The sequence below is a fragment of the Melanotaenia boesemani genome, chromosome 3 (genome assembly GCF_017639745.1).
Source record: "Melanotaenia boesemani isolate fMelBoe1 chromosome 3, fMelBoe1.pri, whole genome shotgun sequence".
NCBI lineage: Eukaryota > Metazoa > Chordata > Actinopteri > Atheriniformes > Melanotaeniidae > Melanotaenia > Melanotaenia boesemani.
Window position 1 is genome coordinate 30,890,391 of NC_055684.1, and position 12,874 is coordinate 30,903,264.

Genomic DNA, 12,874 nt, shown 5'->3' on the forward strand with positions numbered 1-12,874 from the left:
AGAGGATTTGAATATTTTTACTACATGTTAAATGTATAAAGATTTTTTTTCCGTCATGTGATGATGCTTGTTAATATCAGTATGGAAATATATGAAACATTTAGGGAGCGAGTTTTTACCTGAGGTGAATGTGGCAGGTGAGTTAGGTCAAGACGAACGCTGCTTCACCTCCCATTCGTGAAAACGTAACAGCAGAGGGAGCAGAGAGTCTGCTTTATTTCTCCATCTTGTCATAGAAATTACCGTCAAGTCTGGTCACGTGACCGCCGGACTCCTCTGGCGAGTTGCTTCATCTCCCACAGTCATGGCGGTGTCGGGGAGTCGCGGAGATGGAGTAAAGAGCACTTCTACATCTTGATTTTTCTTGGTTGTAGCTCCATGCTGGACTGTAGGTGCTGTCACTTGAGATATCGCTAACATTCTGCTGCTGCGCTTCCAACGATGACGGACCGCGGCGTTGATCTATCGGCTCTTCCTAAAGAGGTCAGGGACCAGCTGGCGGAGTTGGATCTAGAGCTATCCGAAGGTAGGCTGCCCTTAAATTTGCTATAATAGTTGGTAGTGCGGCTACATTTGATGCAAAACCAAGTTTAGTGTAGATCCTGGGCTTGTTGTTGTTGGAATCAGCATCAGACAGCTCTCTTGTATCAGCTGGGTCAGAGCTGCTGCAGTCGATCGGGTCACGATTACAAGAAATCATAAAAACTGACACTGACCTCCTTTTTAAGCCTTTATTTCTGTCAGCTGTCATTGCTACTTTTAAGCCACATAGGGATTATTATCTGTATAGGCTGCAACTCATGAAACTAACAAATGTTTACATTAGTATTTTGCCATGTTTTATTTTGTTTTATTTTATTCGTCATTTTCTTGTTATTAATCACATCTAATCAGTATACATTAATTCCACACGTTGTTTATAGTTAAATGAACATAAACACTCCTGTGAAAGAATATAGGTCAAGTTTGGCATCCCTGAGGCCCTGTGTGTGTATGTATGTGTGTGTATGGGTAGCCCTAGAGACGCTAAATGATGCTGTGGCCCTTCCTGCACTCAGCTCTGCTGCTCGTTCTGAACCCTGACCAGCAGCAGATTTAAGGTTAGGGTTATTTATTTTGAAGGGCTAAATGTAGGAAAAGGGAATATGGATCTTGCTGTTATGCAAGTCTCCTCACACTGTGAATCACTAAGCAGCAAGTTGATTGGTGCTTTGCAGTTCTCAGGTGCCTGGGGGTGGATGAGTAATGTTATGTTTCTCATAGAGCCAAGCAGGGGGAGGTATGTGTTGCTAATGATGTCTCAGTCCCTCATGCACCAAGAACTCTTATGCATATGTTGAGCTGCACTGCACTGCAGGACAGGTGAAACTTATCTTTTGAAGGAACCTTGTTGGAGACAGTTTTCCTGTATAGCATTGCACTTATGCACCACTGTATGAAAGTGTCTGTATACTGTGGTAAATATTAAACTACAGTTAAAAGTGTACTTGTGAGGGTTGATCATAGAAAAACAGTTGTTAACTGTGTTATTGATTAAAGGTGGATGTTTTTCCAAAATAACTAATTATGTACACAAGCATGTAGCAGGGACTGTAATTCTACAGCCATAACAATTAACGATTTTGATATTAGAATTTAGCACTTTTTTCTCCATGAAATTACACGCAGCTTGTTTGTGGAAGATGTAATTGAATCTAGTTACAGATGAATGAACCTGCTGTGGGCTGGAGCTTGAATGCTGTGATATGATTGCATAATACAAGTGTAATAGAGCCTTTTTAGTGACACCTTCATTGTGAAATGACTGTGATCAATCTGAATCACAGATATGTCAACAAATCAAGTCAATTTTTTGGGGGTTAAAATTTCATTCTTGGGATTTATTCAATTTAGTGAAAGTTTTCTATGATGAGTTGTCTTCATACTGTTTCTTACAATATGAAAAAGTCACCTTCTGACTATGTCAAATGACAAGACTTTTCCATCAATGCACTTCTTTTCTTCCCTAATGGCACGGGCATATTCCAAGATGGCAATGTCAGCGTTCATTAGAGTGGTTCAGGGAGTAAAAGTCATTTTACTGGATTAGCCACCATAGAGACTAGACCTTAACACCACTGAGAATCTTTGGGATGAGCTGGACAAGATTTTGCACTGTATTATAGCTGGTGAATTAGCAAAGCAAACCTAAAAACACAGTTGCAGATACCTACAACAGTTTGAGTTTTTGTAAGTGAGTGGTAAAGTGACACCTTCTGTCCTTCTGTTGCAGACATACTGAGCCTTAGGGGACAACAGAGAGATTTGTAACCTAAGATCAGACGTTATTATTTTGCTGATAAAAAGGCTCTGCTGTCCAGATGTCCTCCTTTCATATCGTCAACTTTTAGAGCTGTTTAGCATCTTTGCCGTCTGCCCAACATGCGTTTGGTCTGTAACAGGCTGATGGCACAAGTCAGACAGCAGCTGGACACCCAGTGAGTCCCAAACTTTCTCATGGATATCTTTTACATGGCAACAAACCTCCAATTGTTGTCCACATAGATGGGAGTCCCCTAGCAACAAACCGGGGAAAATGTACATCAGCATTTTTTTGTTTCTTACAGAAATAGAAGTGGGCTGCAGTAAAAGTGTGCATGTGAGTGTGAATGTGTGTCTATCAGAGAGAGAGTCCGCCTACTTTAGCTTCCATGACTGTAAGGACACAAAGAAAACCTTTGAGGGAGGTCAGGGTCTTGGTGATTGAACTAGACTGGAATTTAGAGCACTAAACTGCAACTGTTTAAGCTGCTCAGCCCAAGAATATGTGTGTGGGCATTATGTCCACCATGGTGACAATGTGGTTGGTTGATTAGCTGCATGTATGCAGATTTGTATGTGAAAGTGTGAAAGTGAATGGCAGAAAGCTCAAAGGGACCAAAGACAATTTGCTTGACACAGTTACTGTTCATACAAGTGGACAGCCCGCACAAAGCACAAACTTCAGGTGTGCATTTCATACAGGTTATCAAACTGGTCAGTGCAGTATTATTTAGACCCTTCAGTCACACATTTGATGATTTAAATAGTATGTTTGGTAGTTTTTTCATGTTTTTTTTTTCTTTGTGTTTTTTGTGACCACACACATTATTGAAATATTGAGAGGTTTTGTTGCATTAATTAATTAACTTTTTTTTGGTTTACTGTTGATGTGCTGCAAAATTATGCAATGTGATGGTCTGGCAACATGTCCAGGGTTGGCCCTGCCTCTTGCTTGCTAATTGCTGTGATAAGCTCCACAACCCTGAATTGGAATAAGCAGTATAGAAAAGGAATGAATCAGCATTTGATCAGGGCCGCCAATTCTTTTGACATTTGGCACTTTATTTTACATCGTATTACCAATATATGTACATTTAATTAATTTAATCCATCCATCCATCCATCCATCCATCCATCCATCCATCCATCCATCCATCCATCCATCCATCTATTCTTACACAGACTCAAGTACACAGGAGGTGTGAGTTTGAGCTTGCGTAGTTGTTTGTCTCTGTGTTTGCCCAGCAGTGGACTGGTGATCTGTTCAGGGTGTGCCCTGTCTCTCCCCTCTTGGCTGCTGGGATCGGCTCCAGCCTCTTTGTGACCCTGCATTTGAATAAACAGTGAAGGAGGGAGGCATGGATGATTGGTTAGTTGGTTGGTTTCCTGTCCATAATGTGCCCCACTAAGAATATACTGTAATATATACCTCTTCCTTCATGGTACCTTTACATTCAACTCACCCATTCCATGACATTCCCCAGTAATAATAAAAATGATAATGATTATAATGCATTAATTTTATAGAGCACTTTACTGCTCAAGACACTCAAAACGCTTACATTGTATTCATCATTTATTCACTCCTCATTCATACTTGGTGATGGTACGCTATATGTAACCACAGCTGCCCTGGGGCAGACTGATGGAAAGGCAGCATCTAATGTGTGTGGCACATAGAACCAAATTTTTGTTTTTCAAATGCCAGATGTGAGGCTTCAAAAGCAGTAAATAAACCAACGAGAGATGTCACAGCAGCTACATCCATCTTTTGTTTTCAGTCCGAGGTCGTGACCATGCTTATTCTGGTTTATCTACTGCTCATGTGCTGGAAAATACTGGTAATATGTAACACTGTGGACGTCAGTCTCCTTTGCATTTCTGGAATGTATCTACCAAGCAGAGTAGAAAGGTGGAAGAATAAGAGGAACAACTACTGTGCATACACTCATCCTTGTGAAATTTATTATGATTTGCCAGTTTTTAGCACTGATCATCACATTACAGTGCACATTAGTGTAAAATCTGGTATCCTGGATATTAATTTGATATGACCCCCCCCCCCCCCGAAAAAAAAAAAAAAAATTATACGAACCAAGCACACCTTCCATGGCATTATTTGGGTCATATTGTTCTGCAGTAAGAAATCTCACCCCATCAATACAGCAGAAACACCTCAGGAATAGCTAGAAGATCACAACAAAAAGGCCAAGCATTGACCCGACCCCCGCAATGCTAAAAAGCACAGAACACCCACAGGTGTCTCGTGCCCACATCTTTGTTGGTCAAAGCTTATTTATGAGACTGTACTGAGGCACAGTGGAACTTTTATTTAAACGCTCACAATAGCATGCTAATACAGTAATGTGTCGCTGTGTGTAATGCCCACCGTCTTAGGTTTTTTATTTTATTTATTTAATCTTTATTTTACCAGGGAAGTCCCATTGAGATTACAAAATCTCTTTGTCAAAAGAGCCCTGGTCAAGACAGCAGCAGTCCAAATTCCATTATAGACAGTACTGGCACAAAGGGTGCAGTGGTGAGTGAGAGCTTTGCAGCCCGTCACAAACCTTAAGGCACTGTGGTACATACTGTGCAGAGAGCGCAAGGACCTCACAGAGGCATGCATACAGCAGGTCTCTATAGTCTATCAAGAGACGGAAAGTAGCAAGATAGGAGAAACAGGATTTATTCCTATAATAAAAGCCCAGCTTAAGCTTAAGTTTTCAAACAAGGTTTTTGATTTGTAATGCCTGCATGTCTGCAGGCTTACGCTCGTTAACTTCCACTTGTTAACTAGTGCTACACACAAAATGCAGTTGAGGATATAGTAGGTTGCTAAATAAGGGTGATGGATATCTGTGCATATTTGTATGGAAATACATCTCATGGAGGTTGAGATATTTAAGTTGCCTTTAAACTGAGTTTGCTGCCCCACAGTTCTGCTACTACTGTAGCTTTAGTTTTTTCTTATGTATTTACAGTTCAGATGCAGCTCAGCTCTTATATTTCTAAAAATGCAAACAATATACAGCTCTACACATGAACAGTGATGCATGCCATCTGCGCCGTCCTCTTTTATGCACCTGTGTGTCACAATAATGTATCACAAGTCGGTTCCACTTGTGTCATTTTTCTGTATTTCATGATTTGGTCTCAGTCGCTGCTGTAAGGTCTGGGCTGATAATGTCTGGATGAGTATTTTTCAGTTAACATACTGCTGTCTGCCCGCGATCCTGTGCAGGACAGGCAGGTTTTCATGTCGTCAGCCTGTTCCATACTGACAGAGAGGGAGAGAAATTAGAGATTATAGTCCTGACTGCATCTCTCAATCTAGGTCACAGAGCATCAGGGGGCAACATGCCTGGCTCATTTAGCCCGTGAGTCACACTAGGCTTGGAGTGCTGCTGGGGATCTCTCCCTCTCTTGCACCCTCCACCACTAACTGCTCTCAGTTTCCTTCTTTTTCCCGTTAGGTGTCCTTCCTTAGTTTTCCGTACTTGAAAATAAATAAGATGCGTTCTTACAGAATAAGGCTGGGAAAATTCATTGATGGTATTCAGAGTGCAAAGCCCACTATGCATTAATCCGTCTTTACTTAAGTGCCACTTTTACTGTCCTGTTTGTTTAATCCCACTTTTTCCTGAATTGTAAATCAACATGAAAGATTTTATCATTTGAATCACAGATCACCACACAAATTCAGCTCATGTGCTCACATGGTTATTTGTCCATATGGGTGCCTGGATATAAAGCCTGCCACTTAAACTTCAGGTAAAAGGCAAACATCTCAGCATCAGCTTTTTCTCTTAGTGTATTTTTAAAGTTCTGTCTAGAAGTGATGATTGTTTTTTCCCCTACATTTATCAATCAGCTAAAATTTCAGTCGAGAGTCCCCTATAAAAAGTGTAAAGTTGATGTCAGATGCCAGTACGCTTGGATGTTATATCTTACTGTTTTTGCTGTTCTTCTGAGGTATGCCCAAACCCTGAGTTCTACAACTCCAATTCCCAAAAACGTTGAGACACTGTGTAAAATATAAACAGAATGCAACAAATTGCAGATCTCATAAATCAATATTTTATTTCCAGTAGAACATAAATAACATATCAGATATTGAAACTTAGACATTTTATCATTTCACAGAAATTATGAGCAGATTTTGAATTTGATGGCAGAAGCATATCTAAAAAATGTTGGAACAGGTGCAAGAAAAGGCTGGAAAAGTAACTGACACAAGCCAAAAACAACTAGAGGAGCATTTGATAACTTATTAGGGGAATTTGCAACAGGTCAGTAAGATGATGCAGGTTAAAGCTCTATCATGTAGAGAATAATCCTGATCCGTCTTCTCTGGGCCAAAGCTAATTTAAAATGGTCAGATGGATAAAAATTTTTAATTATTTTGGAAACTAGAAATGCCATGTCCTGCTGACTAAGGCCTGGCACACTCATAAGGATTTTTGGGCTGTTTTTGTCCCGATTTTGCCTCTTTCCGACCTCGGACGGCAAACGCCCCATCATCCTGAAATTTCCCTGTCCAATCATCATTTGGTCTGTGCTGTGTTACGAGTCGATTTCTCCCCATAATTCGTAGCCGACAATTGGGAATATTGAACATATTTCCAAGCCGATTTTCTGAGGAACGCCAACAACTCGTGCATTCTGACTGTGTGAATGGTGACGTGATATGGAATGTAGCCAATCAGAGAGCGAGCTGGCTGGGGAACAAGGAAGTAAATAAAGTCCATGTTCACGCCACCTCCACTCTGTTATTTTCTTTTCTGGCTTTTTCTGTTAAAAATAGTCCCAAGACCACCGTCATTCCCTCGTCCTATATATCCTCTTCCATGCTGTGTGTTGTGTTTTCCGATTGTTACTATGTTTCTTCTTCTTCGTTTTTTGCGGGTTGTTGCTATGGTTCTTCTTTTACGTTTCGATGTTTGTCCGGCTTGGAGGACTAGATTGTAGATCAGTTGCGGGACAGCATCGTCGTGTGTGTTGTTCTGTGATTACATTTTTGGAGCACACCACACACAATGTGATCAAAACTGATTTTTTTTTTGTCTTCATGTGTGAGGTCTCGACAAGATAAAAAAATCTCATAAGATTAAAGAAATCGTTATGTGTGTATCAGGCCTAAAGAGAAGAGGAGCCACCCAGCTTGTTATCAGTGGACATTTCAAGAGCCTGGACGTCTGATGGTGGACAGCTTGCACAGCTATGAAGGGCCCGTCTTTGTTGAAAAGTACATAGAAGTGTTACAGCAACATATGCTTGTATACAGTAAAATGAGCAACAAATGAAATGTTAAAATGCTTCAGTTTCAACATCTTTGCTGTTTCTTTGCTTGAACTGTAGGCTCAGATGCTAAAATAAGTTTTCTGTCCATTTTTTACTTCTCACAACCAAATTCTTAACATTTCAATCTGTTACAAGCAAAAGAGTCATATAAGAGCTTCTTAGAAGATGATGCTCTCATCTCCACAGGAAGCGTGGCGTGACATACTTTTACATTCTTTTTTCATCATCCGTCATGCTTATTATACAAAATAGATGCACCTCCTACCATCCTCCAGTGAGCATTGTGCCCACACTTTGCTAAATTTGAACATAAATGAAAAGTATGGACAGAGCTGTTACTTATTTTTTCATAACACAATCTGTAATACTTCCTCTGACAGCAGATCATATGCCAACATTGGCGCTCTGCATCATTGTCAGAAGGCCCAGCTTTGGTTAAAAAAGGTTTATTAATTTATGTAAACAGCTATACTAGAGTTCATCTGACACTGAGTTGGAGATAATTTTGAGCTGAAGAATAATCCATATTTGAAGTAGGGTTTACTTTGTAGTGACTAGAAGTGCATACAGTGACCATGGTAACAAAGCTGCAGGTCACCTAGGGCGGCTGTGTGACTCATTGATTTGTTTTTGATATTTAGAATTCTTGGAACCATTAAATCAAGCAGTGAAGATAAAGTTAAGTTAGACATCCAAGAAAGCACACAGCAAAAATCTGTCCAGTTGGAAGTCAAGCCCAAGGTTGGGTTACTCAAGGCATTTTAAGGTCCTTTAGCATCACCAGCATCTGGACAAGCTTTCGTTCTCTTCATTCATCTGCTTTGCTAACGAACCAATCAGAGTGAGTTTTCTCACCAACAGGTGCAACACTGATTATACACGTTAAATCAGCTGTATTTATTTGTGTGTACCCTCCTCAGTGACAGGGACAGGAAGGAAGCTTATTTAGCTCATTAAATGTTGCAGAGGGGCTGTCCTCTGATCTTCAGTACTCCAGGCTACATACTTGCTCTTACTCCATGAAATGGGTGGCTCTTGCACCACTTGTGTCACACAAAAACACAAGAGCATCTATCAAGGTTTCTTTTTTTTATTACATAAAACATAACATTTCTAATTTTACCATGAAAATCTACCCACACGCATATAAACACTGTACACTACTAAGAATACACTTTAGCTTTGAGTCAAAAATGTCTGAATTATTTAGATGAGATTTGAGTGCACACCTCCACACTGCCAGCCAGGTGGCTGAATAATCTCACTTTCAAGTTCATAGTAAACCATAGGTGGTCTTTCAACCCGTTCTGCCTTTAAAGTTGTACTTTACAATACCCTTTGATAATTTTAATTATGCTTTCTCTGATTTGTTTTGTTTTCTTGTGTTGGCATTAAATAAAATGAACTAAACTCAAAGAGGTACCACATTGAGCGTGACAGGGGTTAATAAACAGTAAGTGGTGCTTAGGTCACTGTACTGTTTGCTGAATTATTAAATAGTGCCAAGTAGAAGCAGCAGTCTGACTGCCTGCAGCATGTGCTTCAGATCAGGAAGTCCAATACCATTTAATTCTAGTATTTTTTTTTATTTATTTCTTTTTCCCTGCCTTAGAGGTTTCTTTCTCCTTTGAGACAAAACAAATTTGCTCTAAAATGAAAACCAGTATGCTTCTGTCAATGCATTTAATCTAACTCTTTATTTCTTTAAAGCTCCTTGTTAAATTTATGTGTGCCACCCTGTTATGTCTCCATGGCTATATATTTCATATTCCCCTCATGCCATCACCACATGGGCCTGGTTGCTATGGATACATCCCATATGGTGCCCCCATACCTCTGCTCCTTTCTTCCCCTGTAAATTTTCCTTAAAGCCCATCCAGATATAAACAGCCATATGTTTTAACCACTCATATAGCAGTACAATTAAATGCTGGGCTAAGCTGTTAAAACCATTACAGAGTAAACCCGAAGCTTCTGCAAATGTGCCTGAGAAATGTAGCTGTGTCATGGCTGAGAAAAGAGTCTCTCATGAATCATGGCAGTCTAGTGATTGTGTGCATCCCTCATTAAAGCCAGTAAATTAGTGGACTTTTAAAATTTATTTATTCATTTGTATTTTGCATTTAAGGACATTTTGCCCTTAAATGCCTTCAAAACCAAGCTGAAAGCATCAGAGACTGCCTCAATAACTTTTTCATGACCTGTTTGATATTAATGTTGTTTGTTTGATGTTGTAACTGTGTGTTGAATTTTTACTGCCTCTTGGCCAGGACGCCCTTGGAAAAAATTTTTTTTAATATCAGTGGGACTTTCCTGGTTAAATAAAGGTTAAATAAAAACAATTACTTATATCTGGGCTCAGCTGATCTAAGTGGTTTTCAAACTGGGGGTCGCCAGATAAATGTAAAAACCATATTGCCTACATTTATAAGATAAGTTTGGGATTTTTTTTTACCAGGGCTGTCAAAATTAAACCATTAACAAAGAGATAAATCTTTGAAATTAGCACATTATTTTTTAAAACACATAAGCAGTGCAGATTTTTTAATATGACATGTGTAAGGTGCAGTGATGCGGACTCTGCATCGGTCTGTTGTGGTGAAGAAGGAGCTGAGCCAAAAAACCTCCTCAGATGCTCAGCTTTTTCCTCATACAATCTGTAATATTTTGATATAAGCATTTAAGTGTTTCTAGAGTATGCTTAACTCATATTTTAACATCTGACCCAGCAAGGCAGGGTTGGTAGACAGACAAGCAACACATGCTGTCAGGAGATCAGACAGGTTGAACTCAAATCCCTGAGTTTAATCCAATTATTTGACACTAAATAGCCTTGTTGCCACAACAGGTACATCATTCTCCAGTTGTTGCAAGAAAGTTGGGGAAATTCATGAAAATGTATTTAAGCAGAGCTTGGCTGCCCTCCACTAAACCAGAATGTCCTGATCATATTATGTACACCACATATTCTGTTAGCTTCTCATTCACTGATCATTTTTGCTCATGTACTACTGCGAGTCCTAGTTGTACTTAATCATTTATTTTCAGTTAATTTCACGTTTTCTTGTTTTCTCTTTTAGTTTATGGGCAGGGTCAAGCATGGCTGCTTTTGCAAAGCCCAACAAGACATTCAATATTTGAAAGTGCTGTGTGATCATACTTTAGTTTAGTTGAATACAGTATTTACACACCAGGCTGTTTAGTGACATGCAACTACTATGGCTAAAACTCAACAGGTTTTCTTTCTTTTTCCCCCCACAATGTCATTATTTATTTGTCATAACTGTCACAGACAAAACAGTTTTTCATAGCATTACTCCCAGTACTGAAGTGTGTGAAGTGTAGTATGTCAGGAGGTTCAACCGCACCTTCTTCCATCATTCTGTCAGCTGCTGAACAAAAGATGGAAAAAGCTGACGACAGGAGATAGAAGAGGGGGGGGGGGGTGGGGGGGGGGGGGGGGGGGCTGAGTCACAGTTTCCTTTTACCTACCTCCTTCTACCTATTTGCCTTTCTGCTTTGTAAGCCTTGTTATTACCACTTCAGGCCCTTAGGGGCCTGTGGGTGTGTGTGCACCTCACTCCCTGTTCCCATTAAGCTTAATAACTGTGTGGAGGAAAACATGATTTGCTCTGTTACCTAAGTTGGCCGCAACCAGCGTGCTTTTTCACTGGGAGATAATTATTTGAAAACTACAGAAAATGTGTGTAAGGGTGTGTATGTGTGTGTTAAGGCTTCAAGCTTTTGAAAAACACATCTTTTACCAGTGCCAGTAATACCAGTTTTACTGTCTGAGTTGATAATGGTTCACATGTAGCTTCTCTTTGAGCAAAAATGTGTTGTAATACTCTGAAGATTTAGTTATGTAGGAGACAGGCTTGTTTTCTTTCAGGGTGAAGCAGGTGTTAACTTCTGAAACTGAAAGGAAGATAACTCACCTTAACTATATTACTAAATTCTACAACCATACCAATTTTGTTAAGCTAAGAGGAAATGTTTCTGAATACAATGCAGCGTGACAAGCTGACACTTGCCTGTATGCAAGATTTCCAACCTTAAAACAGCTTGAAGTGAAGGACAATGGTAAAATATTAAAGTTACAAGATTTCTAAAAGCTCAGTAACTTCCTGAGTAGCATTATCACCTGTCGTATAGTGCGTTCTTGATGACACACCCGGCGTCCTGTATCAACTTGCATGTTGAACCGTTCATTAACAAACAAGTTCACAAGCACAATGGCAACAACTACTTCGTGGCAATGGCAACAGAAGATTTTGGAAACTGTCTGCATGTTATTTTATTTTCATTTTATTCAACTGTACTATTTATTTATTTATTCATTCATTTACTTATTGATTTATTCATTCTTAAGCTATTCTTATTGTTTCTTAAGGTTGTTTAATTTTAATTTTAATTCCAGTGTTTTCCTTGTGGGGATCCTCCAAGCCGGGGGGCTTTACCTGCTTGGTCTGGGGGCTGCTGTCATGGTGATTGCACCTATCGGGGTGGCTGGGGCCCTGCACTGCGGCCTTTTGGCTGTGGTGGGGGCCCTGGTCTGTTCTGATGGGGGTGGTTGCCGTTGTTTGACATGGGTGGACTGGCCCCTGGTGTGGACGGATCCCCATGACACTGATATTGTTTCCTCACAGCAGCATCAGGCCGGATGCTTATCACTTTTAGTATTTTTAATAACATTCAGTTCGAGACAGAAATAAGAGAATCATGTTTGTATAGAATGGGGAGGGAAGGCTGCTTGGTGTGTGTGTGTGTGTGTGTGTGTGTGTGTGTGTGTGTGTGTGTGTATGTGTGCGTGTGTGTGCGTGCAGCTGTGTGAAATATTTTGGTGAGTGTTTCTTTTGTTATGTATTCCTACTTTGTTTTGTTTTATATGCATACATGTTTTTAATCATGTAAAGCACTTTGTGTTGCCTGTGGCATGAAAGGTGCTTTATAAATAAAGTTTGATTTGATTTGATTTGATTTGATTTGCATTTATATTTAAATTTGTTTTACAGCATTAGTTCTTCATTTAGGTTATAGTAGTAAAAAAAAAAAAACACTTTTAACTAATGATAAAAATCATTGCATTATTCTGAATACACTTTTAAAATATTTATTGTTGGTAAATAAAATTTAAAAAAAGTATGTGAATGTGAAGTTTCTGCTGATGTAAGGAGGTGAAGAGGTTAAGCTTAAGGTTAAGAGGTTAAAAATCTTTATTAATCCCTGAAAAGAAATTGTAAAAGATGGTGGGAAGCATTGTGGTTTG

At 39.6% G+C, this 12,874-nt stretch overlaps 1 protein-coding gene across 4 annotated transcripts in view; it reads left to right on the forward strand.

The window, feature by feature from the left end:
* Positions 1-12,874, forward strand: part of dip2bb (disco-interacting protein 2 homolog Bb) — a 42,031-nt gene continuing 29,157 nt past the window's right edge. For all 4 annotated transcript variants that reach the window (XM_041979501.1, XM_041979503.1, XM_041979502.1 and 1 more), the window contains exon 1: positions 1-526. In XM_041979501.1, coding sequence (XP_041835435.1) covers positions 442-526 — 85 coding nt within the window. In that variant the 5' untranslated portion in view covers positions 1-441. The remainder of the gene's footprint in view (positions 527-12,874) is intronic.